This window comes from Pecten maximus, chromosome 19 (genome assembly GCF_902652985.1).
Source record: "Pecten maximus chromosome 19, xPecMax1.1, whole genome shotgun sequence".
Lineage (NCBI taxonomy): Eukaryota > Metazoa > Mollusca > Bivalvia > Pectinida > Pectinidae > Pecten > Pecten maximus.
Window position 1 is genome coordinate 11,314,083 of NC_047033.1, and position 20,095 is coordinate 11,334,177.

At 35.7% G+C, this 20,095-nt stretch overlaps 1 protein-coding gene across 1 annotated transcript in view; it reads left to right on the forward strand.

The window, feature by feature from the left end:
* Nucleotides 1-20,095, forward strand: part of LOC117317403 (titin-like) — a 197,260-nt gene that overhangs the window by 33,004 nt on the left and 144,161 nt on the right. The window contains 2 exon segments of the mRNA XM_033872214.1: nt 4,993-5,169; nt 14,211-14,333. Coding sequence (XP_033728105.1) covers nt 4,993-5,169; nt 14,211-14,333 — 300 coding nt within the window.

Genomic DNA, 20,095 nt, shown 5'->3' on the forward strand with positions numbered 1-20,095 from the left:
GGAAATCTCGGTCTCAAATTGGAAAGGTTGGCAAGTTTGCATGTCAGAATTGTTCTCATTAAAAATAGGATTTGAAAGTTACGTAAGCACTGTCTGATACAGAAATAGAAGTGAATGTGAGACAGAGATACAGCTGACATGTTTGGCAGGTTTATCTAACTTATAGATACATCAGGAATACACAGGGAAGGTCTGTGTGGCCGCAGACTCAGATCTACAGCTAACTACCATAATTAGTCTAAAAAATACAGCAGAAATAATGAAAGGTAGGGTCTGTGTGGCCAGACTCAACTCAGATCTACAGCTAACTACCGTAATTAGTCTAAATAATACAGCAGAAACAATGACAGAGAGGGTATGTGTGGCCAGACTCAACTCAGATCTACAGCTAACTACCGTAATTAGTCTAAAAATTACAGCAGAAATAATGAAAGGTAGGGTTTGTGTGGCTGGTGTGAGTTTAAATCTACAGATAATTACGGTATTACAGCAGAAATAATGACAGAGAGGGTCTGTGTGGCCAGACTCAACTCAGATCTTCAGCTGACTATCGTAATTAGTCTAAGAATCACACAGGAATTAATGATTGGGAGGTTCCGTATGTAGTTGCAGACTCAACTCAGATCTGACTACCGTAGTTAGTCTACAAATTACAGCAGAAATAATGATGGGGAAGGTCTGTGTACCAATCTGATTTACATCTACAGCTAACTACCGTAATTAGTCTAAAAATTACAGCAGAAATAATGACAGCAAGGGTCTGCGTGGCTAGACTAATCTCAGATCTGCAGCCAATTACTGTAAGAAGTCTACAAATTACAGCAGAAATTATCAACATGGAGGATCTGGGTGGCCAGACTCAACTTGGATGTGTAGCTGACTTCTGTGGTTAGTCTAAAAAGTACAGCAGAAAACATTGACAGGAGGGTCTTAAAGTATGACCAACTCCGATCTGTAACCCACCACCATAGTTAGTCTGAAACGTAGTTATATGAAAATAATCTAAATAACTCTTCAAATTAAGGCAAACCCAACAGCATTTAAAGGCAGCCTTAAATTTAGGATTTGGTGAAGTTAGATTTGAGAGCTTAGGGTAGCTAGGATTCAATCAGAGAACAAATAAAATAGAATTAATTAACAAAGGGAAGATTGAATTTGAATTGAGAAACACCTATTTGTACTAATTATATGTAGGTGATTTATGGTTTTATATGCATCTTATGTCTATAAGTTTGGCAGTTGTACAGATATATAACTATAGGTCTATAGGATATTGTACATACTGGTATGTATTTGTGCTGTAGCAGGCAGGTGGGGGTGGGGGTCCATATATACTGGAGGATTGGTGAGGGGGAGCTGTGGAATCAGCTGGGTTTCATTTACAATCCCAATAATACACTGATCATGATAACAGTACACAGAAAAGCCAATTAGATAAGTTATATAATGAATTTAGACGCATTAGGAAGCTTGGGAAAATTGGAAATCTGTAACGTTTACATATTGTACAAGTTGAGGAGAAATACTTCAAGGATTTATCATAGAAATAAATATGTGCAAACCCATTGATATCAAATATAAACCAGATGGACAATGCAGCATTGTTGTGTGTTCGGTATATATACACGTAGCTGATATTCGTACCTCCAGTACACCTGATGGAAGAGTTCGAATCAGAATCTGCGCATTTAATAAAGAAAGAAAATACTGCCTGATATAATTAAAGAACATTTCTCTTGATGCCAGAACATCCTCGTAGACATATCATGTTGATGGCTCACAGCCAGTAAAATATAAAAAGAGGTTTGATGATATACAAGCCTGAAGAATTACCGAGGCGTGGTGAAAGTGCTAAAGACATGTTGTCATTTGATTTTTCTTTAAATAGATTCTTTGTTCTGTTATCTTTACCATTCTTACAAAATCATGAAAATTTTACTGATATTTAGGAAATTCTTCTGAAATGATTTTGAAAATATGCATACTTCATTTGAGGTGCCTGTCTCTGGAATATGAAAATTATAAATAAAATAAAGTTTTTAAAATTGGTCATTATGATATGTCCGATTCTAAGTTTCAAACTAGAGGGAGATAACCTTGTATCAAAATTTAGCACAAAAACTTAGGGACTGGTGGCCTGTCTTCCTGGCAATATATAAGCATGCAAGGAAATAAGCTCATACCTCAGATAACAACAGTGATATCTACTCCAGCTCAGTAATATTTCTAACAGGTGCTATGATTAAATACCTATCCCATACTTTGAGTCAGCAGAAATTATATTTTTATCCCTTAGGATTGTTGCAAGATTGATATACAAGTTACTGTAAAAAATCTTTTGGAAGGCAGCTGCATTTTAAATCTAAATTTACTGCATTTCATATTTAGACAATTTATAATTTAGCCTTTATCACAAATTTCAAGGTCTGTTTCAATATAAAAATGCTTATTAATCCCCTACCGGTGGAACTGAGGGGACTATAGGTTTCCTCTCTCTGTCCGTCTTGTACGTACGTATGTAAGTATATGTAAGTATAATGCTTAAGTTTGTCAGTGCTCCAGTGGCTTCATTGAGAGATTTTGATAAAACTTCACACAATGATACAGGACCATAATATCCAAGACAATTTTGAGTGTCAGAGTTTATGGGTCAAGATCAAGGTCACTGTTACTATTTTTAGCAGAGGTCGGTAGGGGACATGTGTTGCTTTTATATAGCTATACCCAGTATGCTTGTTCTATTGTATTTGATATACAGCCTAATGAAACCTTTTATATAGCTATACCCTAGTATGCTTGTTCTATTGTATTTGATATACAGCCTAATGAAACCTTTTATATAGCTATACCCAGTATGCTTGTTCTATTGTATTTGATATACAGCCTAATGAAACCTTTTATATAGCTATACCCAGTATGCTTGTTCTATTGTATTTGATATACAGCCTAATGAAACCTTTTAAATAAAGTTGAAGCCACAGAGAAAAAAATCCCCATTTATTTCTGAAAAACAAATCTTACCTTAACGTGTGGTTCAGTTTGATAGTTTTGGTATTGTAGTTGTTAAACAATGATGGCTCAACCTCGCTGGTCTTGTTGGCCACTTAAAACCTGCTTTAGGTGCTGAAGTATTACATCCGCATCAACAAGTACTTATCTAAGTGTTGGCATCAAATAATTCTATACACATACTACATACTCAATAGACGAGGATTCAAAAACGTGACGCGGAAAAGATAATTTGATTATGAAAAAACTTAACTTGTTATTTCAATTCGGTGATATTGTAAAACCTGTCTTTGAAGTCTTTATTGAAACCATGTCAATTAATGCCAAGATTTTAAATTTTGAAGTTTTTGTTGTTTTATTGAAAGATACATTTACGTATTTTATATTTATTTAAAAAGAAGTTTGATTAATTTTTTCAGCTGTTTGTCCTCAACATCATTACATTGTGGATTGGTCGAAAACAATGTGAAATAAAATTACAAAGATGAGTGGTGTATTTTCTGCTTTTTATCAAATTGAAGTATAATTAGCAAACTGCGGTTAATTATTTTGATGAAAGCCTTTGATTATTGTAGGTTTAAGATTTGTTTGTATATTATAATTATGAGTACCACAGTGTTTTCCTGCCAATTTAACTGGATGTGCAAAATTACCTCATTCCCAATGCATTTAACCTTATTTTTCCTCAGAAGGAATTAAATATTCCCAGTTATGTCAATACATTAAAACTTTAGAAACACAGAAAAATAAAATGGCAAATATTACACAAAGTAGATAAGAAAAAAGGACAGTCAAGGGTCAAAATTGGTGTGTACCATCATGTAAAGTTGGCATTTCTCCTGCATTATAAAACTTGTGATTATGACAGTCATTGGACAAGTATTAGCATGCAAATTTTTAACATAATTTACATGTAAAAAATTCGCAATTTGGTCAAATGGATTTTCACAAAAAATCCAAGAAAAATACTGACACATTTCTGACTGACTATCAAATTAATTCAAGGCCAGAGTTCCAACAATTGGATCCCTATCTATTATAAACAGTTCCTTAACAACCATATGACATGTTTTTCATTAGAAGGTATAGCTAGTGTCAGTCAGGTCACACGTGTATGATAATATCTGTAAACAGAGATCATAAGGGATGCTGCCACTCATTAGTGTACCCCAGGCAGCCAGACTTTATCCCTCAGAACCCTCTGTCCCCATCTAGCCATGTCAGTACAAGTATTAATACCCCAGGGAGCCAGACTTTATCCCTCAGAACCCTCAGGTCCCTCTCTAGCCCTGTCAGTTCAGTATATACCCCAGGATCTCTCCTTCAACCCCCCCCCCCCCCCCCCCCCCCCCCACCCCCCACGCCCAGGTCCCCTCTTCCCCAGTCAGTACAGTACATATTCCAGGGACCCCCAGGGAGCCAGCCTGTCCCCCTCAGATTTTCTTCCTTCCAGTCAGTACAGTACATGTACCATAAACCCCCTATGGTGTACCATTATCAGGTAGTGTGTTTGTAGTAGTCCTCAATATGCAGGCTCCTAATAAGGGAGACTGGTTCAGTCCAATCATCCCTCAACAGGGAGGCAAGGGTGACTAGGAGTGAAATTAGTGTGAAATTTGACTTTAAACAATGGTTGAAATTGGTGTGTGATCTATTTAACTATCTGTGTAATTCCCTCCTCTCCACACAGGAAGTGTGCCTTGTTATGTGATAGGGTAATCGGAAAGGCATTTTTGTGGCTTCGGCTACTGGATCTGCAGGCATCTGTCTCCCCTCTGTACCCAAGCAAGATGGACTGGACCACGGAGAAGTGTATATAGTATAGTGTACAAGCTTAGATCTGTTGAGAAGAACTAACGTAGGATTTGTTAGGAGCCAAGGAGAAAGTGTGTGTAAATCGCATGCATATTCATCGAAGATATTGAGGAGAAATTGTGAAATTGAAAAAAATTTTAATTATACTAGTGAACTTTGGAACTTTGAAGAACTTATGTTTCGAAGTGTGATAACAACTTTAGCTTCCCTGTCCTGACATCCAGCAAAATGTCGGACAGTTTATCGGATATAACGGACCTTTCGGAGCTTTCGCCCTCCACAACGACTATTAGTACTGTGGCCGTTCAATCTGGCCGCTCTAAAGTCGTACTCGCTATATTACGAGTAAGTAACATGAGCAATTATGCTTTAGTTATAGTCAATAACAGCATGGATTAGTAAATGGTTAATATCATCTGTGTTATGAACCCTTTTAATTTGGTATCTCTTTAGAGGTCAATAATTGTTTTACCTGAAAAATGTAGGATTTTTCCCTGAATCCTGAAATATATCATAATGATTGCTAAATTAGCATGAGTTGATCATTTATGCTATTTATCTCTATAGAACAATACCATATACAGATTTCCTTAACAACAAAGGTTATTGCCCATGTAGTTTTGGTTGCATCTGTCGTACCTTAGTTTTCACAGTTAATTTGCTGCTCTCCTTATTTGGCACTTATATTGATGTAAACAACAACTTCCTGTTTCAAATTGGCCTGAATGTTACACATAGTGTACAGCTATCCTTGGCAATGGTTCTATATATAGTCTGGTAATGAGGGGATAGTTAACACATTTCCATGTCTCCTCAAAGTCCTGGATCTTGTTACCTGTGTGTATCTACAGAATTGCTGTACAAGTGGTTTTCATTGTAATTTTTTCTGTGAAGAAATTTGAAGTGCATGATGTCCCCCCCACCCCCCACTCACACACACACACACACCCTGAATGATCAATACTCTGTATAAAGTGTCAACCCTATTTCTTTAGGTCCAGAATTAAAATTGTTTTAATAAACAGGTTTACTATAGAGAAGAATAGAGCAGGGCTTGGTTAACTGTTAATATATATATATTAAATATATGTACAAAATGTACTATGGCTTCTATATTGTATAGGAATTTAGTTTAGAGAAATTTTACTGTTTATATGTATAGTGACCATTGCAGGTCTTGAAATACATCTTAAAAGAATGACATTTTGTAGACCACTTCAGTTCAACTTGCAAAAAAATAAAAAAAATAAAACCCCAAAAATAAAATCTAGCCATCTCCTTTTTGATACCAATTTAATATAATCTGTCTTGAAATGTTGGAATCGAACAAGGCTATCCCCTTTTAAAGATCACTTTATTTAATCCTGCCTTAAAATACCACTTTTTTGTATGACCATTGCAGTACAACCTGTCAAATGAGACCTCCCTATGTGACCATTACAGTACAACCTGTCAAATGAAATCAATACATTAGAACCTGTCAAATGAGACCTCTTTGTATGATCATTAGAGCAGAACCTGTCAAATGAGACCTCTTTGTATGATCATTAGAGTGGAACCTGTCAAATGAGACCTCTTTGAATTACCTTTATGTTAGAACCTGTCAAATGAGACCTCTTTGAATTACCTTTATGTTAGAACCTGTCAAATGAGACCTCTTAATGATCATTACAGTATAACCTGCCAAATGAGACTTCCTCTGCAAAGCAACCACAATAGAATTGAGATCACCTCTGTAATGAAACCACCTCTGTAGGACTGCTACAGTAGAACCTGTCAATTGAAATCACCTCCGTAATGAAACCACCTCTGTAGGACTACTACAGTAAAACCTCCTTATCAGCATCTGCGCTTTATCTAATAATCTGTTTTGAAAGTTTGTAAGCCATTATTCCAAGACATCTTTTAACCTTTCATGAAAGACCATGTTTTGTAAGATCTAGTAAAATCCCTCTTGAGAGATCATGTTTTGTAAAACGCTTCAGTATAAACCTTTTCTTGAGAGACCATTGTTCGTAAGATGTCTTAAGTAAACCTGTTATGAAATACCATTGTAAGATTTTTTTATGCAAAACCTTTTCAAGAGACCATCATTTGTAATATGTCTTAAGTAATAAAAACAATCTTATAAAGTATAACTTGTTTAACCTGTCTAGAAAGACCACTAAATGATATGCTACAGTCATAATTTGTAAGGTGAAGTACTGCAAATTGCTCATCCGATTAGATGGACAATCATTGTGCTGCCATAGCATTAACCATGTGGCCATAACTTAGTATTAATCTAAAACTCATTTCCCAAAAAATGAATAGAAACATCAGTGGTAACCATTTCAGTAAAATGAACAGTGATAGGAAAACAGTTGTCTGTTTGTTAGGTTACAAAATACCGAGGAAGAGAAATGTGTATATCACCAAAATGTTCTCCATCCTTAAGTTAATGACGCAGTTTCCGAAAAATGAGAAAATGCCAAAAATAAAGATGGAAGTGATGATAGATCGTAACAAAAAAAAACCTGTCTGATGTTTATCATCAGATTCTTGTGTTACTGTTGATGGCTGGTACAGAGATTTCTGCTATTAATCCCTGACTAGAACCCTCTATACTCTACCATCCCATACCACAAACATATGAGAAACATATCAGGAATGTAGACAGCTTCTGGCATGGATCCCATCTCAAAGATAGCAGGGGCAAAACATATCCCCCTGCTTGTGGCATCAGGTTTAGAGAAGATACACCTATGTGGTGGAATATCTCCCCTTTGGAGCCTCCCTGGTACCAGGCCTTTAGGTAGAATATCTTATCTGTGTACCTATACTAAAGCTATATGTAACTGGCACTGCCAAGTATTGGGGATGTAGAGGAACTTGTGTTTATATAATACCTGGTGCAGGTTTTAGTATTTAGTCATGTCTGCCAGGGATGTATATATATATGTATCTATAGTCATGGTGAGGTACCATCAGACTTGGTGCCTCTCCAGGGCAGAAAAAGTTATACAAACAGGATAGGCCAGTGGGGGTGGGGGAGGGTGGAGGGGCAATTTAGTGGGGTGGAGGGGCATAGGGGTAGTATATGGTGGGGAAGCTGAGTATCTGTCCAAGGTGGGGAGGAAGGTTATATAGGAAAGGCTTGAGGGATGGAGTTGGGTTGAGGTTGGGTTGGGGGGTTTACAGATGGGGGAGAGTGATGGGAATCTACCTGGGTACCTGTCCAAGTCAATGGAGACCACTTTTTATTCAGTTACACAATCAGGGATATTATGATGATCTACTGCGAAGTTGTTTCAAAGTTCTGATATTAACTTCTACAATTATGATTAATTTTTTGTCAGTTTCAAAATGTTTCCAATGGTTCTTAACTGTCCTGTTTCTAATCTGATGTCTAATTTAATGTCTGTTTAATGGACCAGTTACCAGCTCCTAAGTTTTCAAGAATAAAACATCGTCAAGCCAAGTTCTATACCAGTTCATCCCTCACCTACATTGAAACTAGAATCTTCAGACAGATCTCTAAGAGATCAAAGTTTTAACTCTCATATATTTATTTGAAATTTTAATATTCTAAAGACAAGTTTAATAGAATTTCAGCTAACTTTCTTTAGAAGAGATTTATTCAGGGAGGGTGGGGACTGGGAAAATGTGTAGGATGTAATCTAAGAAGCTAACAAGTGCTATATGCTATCCTAAACTCTGGCTACTGTAAACCCTCAGTGGCCCAATCCTGGAACATCACATAAACCCCCTGGGGAGGGAGTGTGCTGTATTAATACATACCAATTATCTCTATTACCCTCCCCAGTGGGGAAGTGGGAGCTTGGGAGTCAAAGTACTCATTACCCAATGTCGGGGTTACTGATTTATTTATGGTGGATGTGGTCAATGTGGTCTTGGTCCTGTGATAGACACCATAACCATGCCAAATCCCACATCTAGAACACTAATAAAACTATTTTTTCTCTTAGAGAGAGATCTGTCCGATTTCTGAACTAGTAAGAGATAATCTAGTGTATACATTAAGCTGAACAGTTATTTAAAAAAACTTCAGTGTTAGTTAGTCAGCTAAACTGACCCCTGTCCAAGTATTCCAAAAATTATACACTGTACATAGAAATGATACTTATGATTTTGGTCTTTGTAATTCTCTGAATCAGGTTAATATTATAATTTAGCAAGGCAATTTTTAAAGTAAACCTAGGGGTAACTACACCAAGTCTACCTTCATCAGAGATTATAGGTCTGTACAGCTTTTGAGTTGCAGACTGGAAGGTGTAGTTCAATATTTAAAGGATGAAGAATTAGGGAGAGACTGAGATACTTGCATGTATCAATAAGAATGTTGTCAGTGATGATGAGTCTGGCCTAGACTTGCTCAAGTTAAAACAGGAAAATAGTTAGTGATGACAAAGTCTGACCTAGACTTGCTCAAGTTAAAACAGGAAAATAGTTAGTGATGACAAAGTCTGGCCTAGACTTGCTCAAGTTAAAACAGGAAAATAGTTAGTGATGACAAAGTCTGGCTCGTTCAAGTTACTTTAGGTAAAATAGGCAGAATGGGCACCACTCTCAGCCTGATGGTTGTGTTGTGTTAAAACTATGTTCATCATTCTTCATGATTCAATGATGAAAGCATGTGGCTGACAGAGAGATAGGGGACAAAAAATCATGTACCCCATTGATAGAGATCAGGACAGTTGGGGAAGGGGGGGGGGGGGGGGGGGGGGGGGGGGGGGGGGGGCACTTGAGTTCTGTACTGACAGCTGTTGGGGATATAAGAGACTACAGTGTCATGCCTACATGTGCCCAGCCTGATCAGATAGAAACTACAGTGTCCTACCAACATGTGCCCAGCCTGATCAGATAGCAGTGATAGTGTGGGTGGGTAGCTCACAGAAACTTTGTTGTGTATACATCTTATCACTGGGGAGGGGGCACTAGTAGGACACATGGTCTTATATCATAATATTATTTATGATTTTTTGCTTTTTGTAATATGTTGTGTTGAAATGTAGGCATATCTTTCTGTCCTTATCACTGTGAGTCAGTGACATTTGCCCCCCCCCCCCCCCCCCCCCCCCTTTTTCCTGGTAAAGGGAGATTAATCATGATGATACTTAAGAGTGTGTCATGTAATGGAAAATAGTGTAACCTAGGAGAGAGGATTATGTCACCACAGTGGGATATTATTGATATCATCTTTTATCTTTCTGTTGCTGAATGTGTTGCAGTCAAGATATTCTAAAACCAGAAAATTTTTCCTAAAACAGATAAAATCTCAAAATTCTTTGAACTCCTTGGTAAAAGAAACTCGTAGCTCTTAAAGACTTTTAAAAGTATCAAAAATATTCACAGCTTTGTCAACAAGATTGTAGCAATGCTTGGTATTTGCATTTTGGAAAATCTAAATACATGAGATGCTTGAATTGTCTAGACCAAAAGATAAGATTAGTTTTTACATGTCGTTGACTGTGTAACCACTGATGGGTTCTGATGTCTTTGATGTGTGGCGACTACTGGTGTGGTGGTCCTCTTAACAATATTGAGTGGTTGAAGTAAGAGTGAGGACATCCTCCACTGATGTCTTATCTTATATAGACACTTTCTGTCTTATCAGTAATAGCAGAAAGATTTCTTATCTGCTTCCTTCTGGTAATTTTCCTAATTAATAAATAGATTTCTGGTAATTTTCCTAATTAATAAATAGATTTCTGGTAATTTTCCTAATTATTAAACAGATTTCTGGTAATTTTCCTAATTAATAAATAGATTTCTGGTAATTTTCCTAATTAATAAATAGATTTCTGGTAATTTTCCTAATTATTAAATAGATTTCTAGTAATTTTTTCTAATTATTAAATAGACTTCTAGTAATTATTTCTAATTATTAAATAGATTTCTGGTAATTTTCCTAATTATTAAACAGATTTCTGGTAATTTTCCTAATTATTAAAAAGACCTTTTGAAACGAGCAATCCATAAAATCAATGATTTATACTGTAATGAGTAATTCATAGGTTTACTTTCCAGCATTTGATGGTACCAAATCATACTGCTGGGTAGGCTAGAATAATTAGAACAGTTACATATAAGATCTCTCACAATATTCAACAACAACATATACATGATGGAATTTTTTGGCTGAATATTTCTATTTCATTTAATTTTAGGAATTGTCAAAACAGACCTGTGAGATCGCTAGATGGTTGTCAATCATACTTCAATCTGGTGGGATGATTAATCTAGGTCCATCATTACGAAATAGACATATATAAGAAATTAGCTTGTCTTGACAATGGTTAAAATTGTAGATGTTTTGGGTGTTCGTATCTGATGTTCATGAATGAATTTCGGCTAAAAAATTGGCAACAGTTTTGAAAATGAGATATAAAAGAATTCCCTGTTAAGTGCTTTACTGTGATAGACTTTATGAGTTTGTAAACAGAAAGCTATTCATGCAACAATTTTCTCTTGTTTTCTTTTTGGTGTAGTGTTTCCTCTGATTCACTCATCAGTTTAGCTAAGGTATTAGAAGAAAATGAATGATTATCTCCTCTGAAGAGGTCTTACTGAATGCTAACCTTGTTTTAAGTTGAGTTTTATCAGAAGTGATTCCTTGGCTGGCAGACTTTGGCATCTTTCCATAGCCCCCTCAAGTCTGATAGCTTCTACTGTATATTGTAAATGTTGGAACCAATTCACTGCCTAAGATCAAGTTTAGGTTGAATTCAAACATTTTTCTTGTTTTTTAAACAGTATGGGTCATGCCATGGGGTAAAGTAGATGTGTTTATTTCTGTCAAATATCATGTGAAATGGTCTGCTCTAATAAATGCAAAAATCTGTTGAGCTACATCTATTCAGAATCTCAAACGAGGTATAAATAATCATTCAGAATTGAACTTTTTCCAGTAGGTATAATATTCTAAGCTTGCTGATGCATTGAAGGATATACATTTCTGACAATTTGCACCAGAATTGAGGTTTCATTATGCCTGCACATTATAACCTAGGACAGCTAGTACTGGCTTTGATCTTTATGGCTAGCCTCTGCAATTAGAATGCAAATGGAATGGAACGCAAATCATTATCAGCATAGATACATTGTACCACAAGTATTAGTCATTGACCTTTGTGAATGGCCTTGACCTTGTAATTAGAATTCAATGTTTCCATGGAGCTCCGATTATTATCCACATAAACATCTTGGACAGCTAGTGCTGGCCTAGAACTTTGCAAATAGCATTGACCTTGTGATTAGAATGAAGTGTTTCCATAGATCCTCGGGATAATTATCCACATATATACATTGGACAACTAGTAATGTTCATTGACCTTTGCGACTGGCCTTGACCTTGCATTTAGAATATAATGCAATGTTTCTATGAAGCTCCCCCCCCCCCCCCCCCTCCTCCCCCTCCTCCTGCATCCCTTCAGTACTCAGCAGCTGTTGAATCACATCTGCAGTTTGTAAATTTCTATTTATAGAAGCAGGTACACACCTGCCATCATGATGCCATTCTAAACCTAGCATTGTCTGTTACCCAACTTCACTCTAACAGAAGCCAGAACTTCCTGCCCCAGGTTGATATTAAACGTTTTTTTACTATATATTCCTATCTGGGCTTCAAAAACCAGAACCCACTGCCAGTTTTGAGTCTCTACATTTGATTACTTATAGTATACATATCACACTATTCTAAGAGAAGTATGTGTGAACTGACATTTTTGCTAGCAGACTTTGGATTTAGCTCCAAAACTATTAAGCCATGTTCATAAAACAAAGTCTAGATTTAGTAACTAGTACCTTAGCTTCATGTTTATGTTCCTCTCCCCGCCCCTTCCCTACATCCCCCATATTAGAATAATGGACTGGCCCTATATCAGCTGTTAATAGGCCATCCCTGATTTACAAGATAAACTCTTCTGGTTTCGAGTTTGATGTTATTAAAACAACATCTAAAATAGATACAGGAAGAAAGCAGTCATTTTGGCAGTCTTTTTGGTCAATCGTGCTCGATGTGTTGGTGGGGAGATTTAACCTGATAGTATACCTGGAGATATGTACATTTGAGCCCCACCCTTTCAAATGTCTTCAGTCTGGATTTTACATGGATAAAAAGTGTTGTTTTTTTTGTGTGAGAAATTAACAGTAATTAGGTTATTAGAGTTGATCTAAATCCTTTTCTCTAACAATGTTTTCCAACTTATATAGTTAATCCAAATCAATTTGGATTATATAAAAATACTTTACAACTGACTTCTACAGGGCAAAACATGTTATTCTAACCACAGACGCCTGATATGTACTCTTATATGTTTTTATTTTATAAAACGAGTCAGGCACCTGTGTTCTAACTTATACTCATGTTCTCTCTGAAAGTGGAGAGAAAAGAAGAAAAGAATGATAAAAAAAAAAAAAAAAATAATACACAAACTTTGGAGTAGAGGCAGTTTATGCGGTAGAAGGTTATTCTATTTGACCAGCAATTAACCCATCCATATAATACCCCTGTTTAGTGAAATTACAAATGCTGCTTCTGTCTGTCAATTAACCCACCCATAAGTCAGAGGCCAAGTTTAGCTTATTGTAGGTAAATACAGTGCGCATGTCCATGATGAGAAGAGAACATTCTATAAATAGTTTTACCATATATATGAAAGATTGTATTGGCATCAACACAAAATTTCAAGGAAGCTTCAAAATTGTTTATAATGCCTGGTGGACTGACAAGGTATATCAGGTGGCATTAGATAAAATGTTATGGATTGAGATACCAACCTTGAGGTATAAAAAAGGGGATGAGTTTATAACGAAATTAAATTTATACTGTAAATATTCTAGATTCTCTCTGTCCACAATTTACTTGGATTTAAATACTTTTAAGTAACCTAATAAAACATTTATGTGACCTTGAATGACATTGCAATTGTTTAGCCTTAAACTCTTGTTTAGATTTAAACACATTTCACTCTTTGAAGAAAATGTAAAGTAGAAAATGTTATTCTACGACAGTTTCATAAGAGATTCCAAACAAAAAGTGATTTGTCCAAAACTAATAAATGGATTTGTTTGACCTTGTGTTACCTAATTTGAGATATTTTATTGTCTTTTTCGACCTTGCCAGACTTTTACGACATGACTTGTATGACATGATATTGCCTTGTATGACGTCATGTGACCTTGATCAAACTTTAGGAATCGGTTTGACTTTGTCTTGAATGTCCAAATTAAGCTACATGTACTGAACACCAGTGTTCAGTCACCTGGCAGACTTTCTGTATTTTAATTGATCGATACTATGTGTACCTTGTTTGACCTTGTTTTAATATATTGTTTGATACAATGTAACTCTATTTGACCTTGTTTGACCTTGTGTGTTTTAGGGTGCAGAATGGATCAGAGTGCGCGTACACCAAATGGAACCAGACCTGATGGACGTGGGGTCCACGATCGAGGAGGCGCTCCAGTATCTAAAAGAACACAACGAGATGCTGGCCAAACTCAAGGTGAGGCTGTGGGCAGGGTTAGATCAAACTCAAAATGAGGTTGAGTGGTTGGATCAAACTCAAAATGAGGCTGAGTGGTTGGATCAATCTCAAAATGAGGCTGAGTGGTTAGATCAAGCTCAAAATGAGGCTGAGTGGTTGGATCAAACTCAAAATGAGGCTGAGTGGTTGGATCAAACTCAAAATGAGGCTGAGTGGTTGGATCAAACTCAAAATGAGGCTGAGTGGTTGGATCAAGCTCAAAATGAGGTTGAGAGGTTAAATCAAATTCATTGCGAGACTTATTGATTAGATCAAAATCAAGGTGGGGGTAGGTTTTAAGATCAAATTCAAAATGAGGCTGTAGGTCAAATTAAAAGTGAGGCTGAGGGCAGGTTTAATAAGTTTCTCACATGTTTGAACTAGTAAGCAGGAAGAGTTTTAGATTTCTGGCTGAACAAAATATGTATGAATCATTTCCTCTAGAGTCCAAAGCACTAGACATGGTAACTAAAAATTTCTCAACACGGTTATTAATTGGTAGCAGTTTTAATGTCCAAGGGTTCAATGTTCAATTATCTACATTTATGAATAATTCAGTATATGCCTCACACTCACTTATCAGTTTGGCACATGTCGGTAAAAGCAGTGAAATATTGCTATTTTGATACCAAATGATGTTATCCCCAAGTTATCACAATCGCTATCTGTATCAAAGATATGGCACTGAGCTGTTCTTCCTCAGGGCCTGATAATGTGGCTACATCAGTCCTTCGTGGTCTACAGACAGAATCTTATCTCTGTGTATATATCAACAAATATGTAGTGTTTTAGTGTGAAACAACCCAGCATGGTAAACAGTAGAAAGTTAAAAAAAAGAATGAAAAAGGCAGAATAAAAATGGTTCAATCAGTCAAATACAAATGATATGAATTGAATGAAAAAGGCAGGAAAAAATGGTTCAATCGGTCAAATACAAAAGATATGAATTGAATTTTGTTTTTTGTTTATAAAAGCTCTTTAATTTCTCAATTTTAAAAATTATTTCACTGTACAGATGTTTTTATGGGTAGTTATTTGAATTTAACCCATGGTTGTAGGATATTGTTTTGACAAGTGGAGGTATCCCGCCTCCATCCAATGATGTTGGATGAATTAGCAGTTAAACTCATGAGTTCCATACATACAGAAATCTCAGTATCAGCTAGTCCAAAAATACAATATACCTTGTGTATATTGGTGGGTTTTAGGCTCTGATAAATCCCATAGGGCTCAGATGTAGTCGATATGGAAAACACTTCCATCACAGATTTGGCTGGAACCTCCAGGAGTTTGTCATTCTTATCTCCTTCAGGATCTGTAAATATTCCATACACATGCATGGTATCTGTAGGCCCAGGGGTGGGAGAAACAGGGGTTGGGGGCCTGCTTACTTTACATTTGGAGAGGTTTCGTTTAGACTAGAGCAATTTTGGCCAGCAAGGAGTCTGGTTGGAGAACTTGTCCAGCAGTAGATATGTTTCTATCTTGTAATTATGGAATGATTTTTCTGTGAGTCCTGTTGAAAAGTGGCCATTTAATATCCAAGGTGAGATTTTTCGTGGAAAATATCATTAAGTTTTAAACCTGGAAAAATATCTAAAGTATTGCCACGGAGATATCAAAATCTTAGTAAAACGGAGATTTTTTAAAACTTGGATGCATCTTAGCTGGTATTTCATTTTGATTAAAATGGGATTAAAGTGAAATTCTGTGAGTAAAATTAGTATGTTTTCTGGATGCCTGGTCCTAGTGACCTTGACCTTCCAACCTTGACAGGTAGGTATACAGTGACCTATATAATCTTCCACTAAGGTACAGAGTCTCGGTGCATGAAACAATATCATTACCAAAGCAGAATAGTGAAATGATTAAGTTAATTTAGGTAGATGTATTCAATATCTAATTAACATATCTGTATCTTGCAACAAATTTGGTATAAGTTGTGAATATTTGGAAACAAAAGAGAAATATCAGATTAACTCCGAATTGACAGAGAGTTAACTGGAAGAGGACAGATATTTGATAGGGCACTCATTGATAATATGACTGAAATATCATTCACAGGACTGGCTATCTAAATAGACCCTATCATGGTTAATTATACCATACAAATTCACCATATTGTACTAATAAGCTGTGGTAATAGAGATATAGAGGGTTATTTGAGAGTTGTCTGCCCTTTGTGAAACACACCAGTGGAATGATGGTAGCCAATATATGTGGCTAACTGGCTGTATCATCAAATGTCATGGAGAATTACTACCAGATGTGGATACCAAAGCATCTTCCCTTCAGACTCTTCATCCTTTCCCCCAGCCTCTGTATCTTTTGTGTACATTAGGGTTAGTTATATGTAATTATATAGATCATCGACTGGTCAGCCTACCATGTGCCATTTGTATTTGGTTAGGATATTGTACAGATAACTCTGCTAAGGCTTAAATAACATCCCTTGCCTCTCTCTCTACAACATTATCAATTTAGTGCTCCCTGTTTCTGTTTCATCGACATACTGCTGTGATATAATTGAGTTACACAAAATTGCTGTATTAAACAATTAGTAACATTTTTGTTCAATTTGCCAGGACTTTATACATACATTTTAGAGTTGTCTGCCCTTTGTTTGATAGAAGAGTTGCATATTTAAATAAAGAAAAAAAAAGTAGATTCTTTATAGCTTATTACACAAAGAAAGGTATTTAATTAAATAAATAACATTCATAAAAACAAAACATTACTATTTGTAAATAAATTGGCTAGATATCAGAATAAAAAATGAATTACTTCATCCTTACAAATGTTTTTGTCTTTCCTTTGAATATAATATTAAATTGTGTAAGAAATGTATGAACCAAAATGATATTCATTAGGAAATGCACAAAAAAAATTGTAAGAGAATATATTGCTGTTTTACTAAAATTTATCTGTAACAAGAGTTGTCTTTTCCTGATATAATTTTTTTTTCTCTTTGTAACAAAAGTGCTTAAGAGCAACATGATTAGGTTTCCATTTCACCCTTGAAAAGGAATCTTTAAATTTCTGTACAGTCACCAGTAAAGTTATGATGGGTGTAACCGTAATAACAGTGTAATATCGGTGCTAACATTAATACAGGATGCTTACATAATCTGAGAACTAAACAGCCTCACAGCACACTGTTTCTGATGTGAGTAAACTTGATTGAAAGTTATAATTAAAAGTTCATTATAATGTATATTATGCTGAAAATAATATATAATTTTCCAAAACATATTGTCCTTAAAGAAATGTTTATTGTGGTTTTGAAAAAGTTCATATCATATTTTGTAACATTAATAAACACATACAGAATATATATATGGATCTCAGTTACTTTGGGGTTAAAATAGCTTACACAGGACCCACTGAACAGATAAGTTGGTCATGTACACCCACAAAAACATGTTTGTCAGAGTTTTCAGATATGGGATGTCTGGTATAGTTTCTGGGTGTTGCCCATGCAAAAACATTATAGGTCTGGATTTGATAAAATACTGATAACAGAATTCATTGTTTTGAATGATTTTGTTTCAGAACTGCATCTTACTAATAACATATTCTATCTCTGGTTGAAATATTTTTACTGTTGAGCTATAATATATCAGTAGAATTCTATATACCGTGTATCCAAATTTTTGTTCAAAAACAAGCTAGGTAGAAGTTATTTGTACTAAGAAACTTGCTTACGTAAATAATTACGTAATGAGTCTGGCCGCAGAAGATTTAACTGTTGTATATGTTCAAGTATTAGTTGATAACCTCAGTGTACTCATCTGCCAATGAGAAAGTGATTCATTCAAGATAATCTAGGTATGTCTAACCCTCTCCCCCCCTTCTCCCCCTCATATTGAAGTTCTTACTGACTGGCTTCCCATCTGCCATCTTGTGGTATCTCCTTCCAGGGTGAGATATTGATAGGCATGTACCCCACCCCCCCCCCCCCCTCATCCCCTCTAATGTTCTATGGTACAGGAGCTGTTTAGAAATATGTAATTACCCATTCTAAGGTTTACGTAGGAGTTGCTTTTTAAGCTGGTACAGATCTGAAATCATATTAAAGCTTCTTCTCCTGATGGGTAAATATGTAATGGCTTAATAACATAGAACATGCCTGATTTTAAAATGAAGTTTGAGGTTGTTAGAAGTTTGAGCTATTACTTTTAATTTCAAAAAGTTTTACAGGAAAAGAAATTTAGTTGTGAAAATAGAAGATTCTTGTATGGATCTGTGTGAATTTTCTTTCTACTTTTGAATTTCATAAAACTAAGATAAAATTTTGTTCTTAAAATATCTCAGAAAGTAAGATTCATATGAAGTATAAATATCTCAGAAAGTAAGATTCATATGAAGTATAGATACAGCATTTCATTGCTTGTAGCCCCACACTGTATCCCCTCAAATGAAAAGAAATTATGGAAGGAATAGAAAAAGAGAACTCAAAGAAAGTCTGTATTAGTTTAAACTTCACCAACCTGAAATATCAATATCTCAAATGTATGCATATTTAAATTTATGATTCCACATTTTTCTTCTTCTAAAGATCAATAACATTCTACAGTTTTAAGAAAAAGCAGTTAGTTTTGTGTTTGGTAGTTGAGTAAATTGCAAGTCATAGGTAGATCACTAAAGTTGAAATGGCTAGAATTCATGTTGAGCTGGATTTGATATTTCAAGTCTAATGGTCAGATCTGTTTGGTATATTTTTGTCACCGTTTGTACAAGACCGATTATTACGTATATAGAGGAGGAACATGTGTAGATCATAGAGCCGCATTGCAGACCAACACTGCGTTAAACAGAGGCGGCGCATTACGCACAACATGTGTCAGAAATGTATGTGCATTGCACGTTTATTGATAGCGTAGACATGACTTGATGGGGAGTGAGCCAAATTTTGGGGTCCATATACTCCCCCACACCTACCTCACACGATCGTACACAAGCTGCCTCATCTCCACATCAATGCTAAACAGATAATTCCTGTTGCCTATTACAAATTGTCCATGTTCCAGACCAAAATAGGGGTGAAAATATTGTCCACTATTTTTGTTGGGAAATACATTTTTATGTGTTTAAAGACTGTTTTGATTTTCATTAACTTTTCCCTTTGTCATAGATTTAATAATAATAATGTATGTGATTTTTTTTCTTTGATTTATCAATTATTAAGAGAAATGAATGTTAAGCTGCTTACTTTCTTTACATTCTGAAAATATTCTTAAAAATCCAGTTTACATGTTGAGTTTGAATTTGGAATTAGTACTGTAAATATATAGATTATTTGATGAATAACTGGAAACTAAAGACCGAATTATCTAATTTCGTTGTGATTATTCTGGAGTGAAAAGTAACCACAGACATTCCAAGGAATTTGTTTTAACAGTTATATCTCAAAATAGCTGGTTATTTGGATCTCTCGCAAAATGGCTAATGTTCCATAACAGTGGCTGTCAGATAATTCTCTGGTGAGATAACAGACAGGATGTTGTATCACATCACCATAGCAACAGTTACCACTCTCTAAGCCAATCCCAGCATGCCTCACTCACTATATAAGGTAACCAGATGGGTAGGATTGGGTTTCAGGCCTGGCTGCCTGGCAACCATTCAATACAAAATGCCAGGCCAGGGTGCTATATATATAACAGGAATAGTGTGCTGGAAATTATTTATAGAACAACACAGTCCGATATACAGAATATTTATCAGATTTTTTCTGCTGA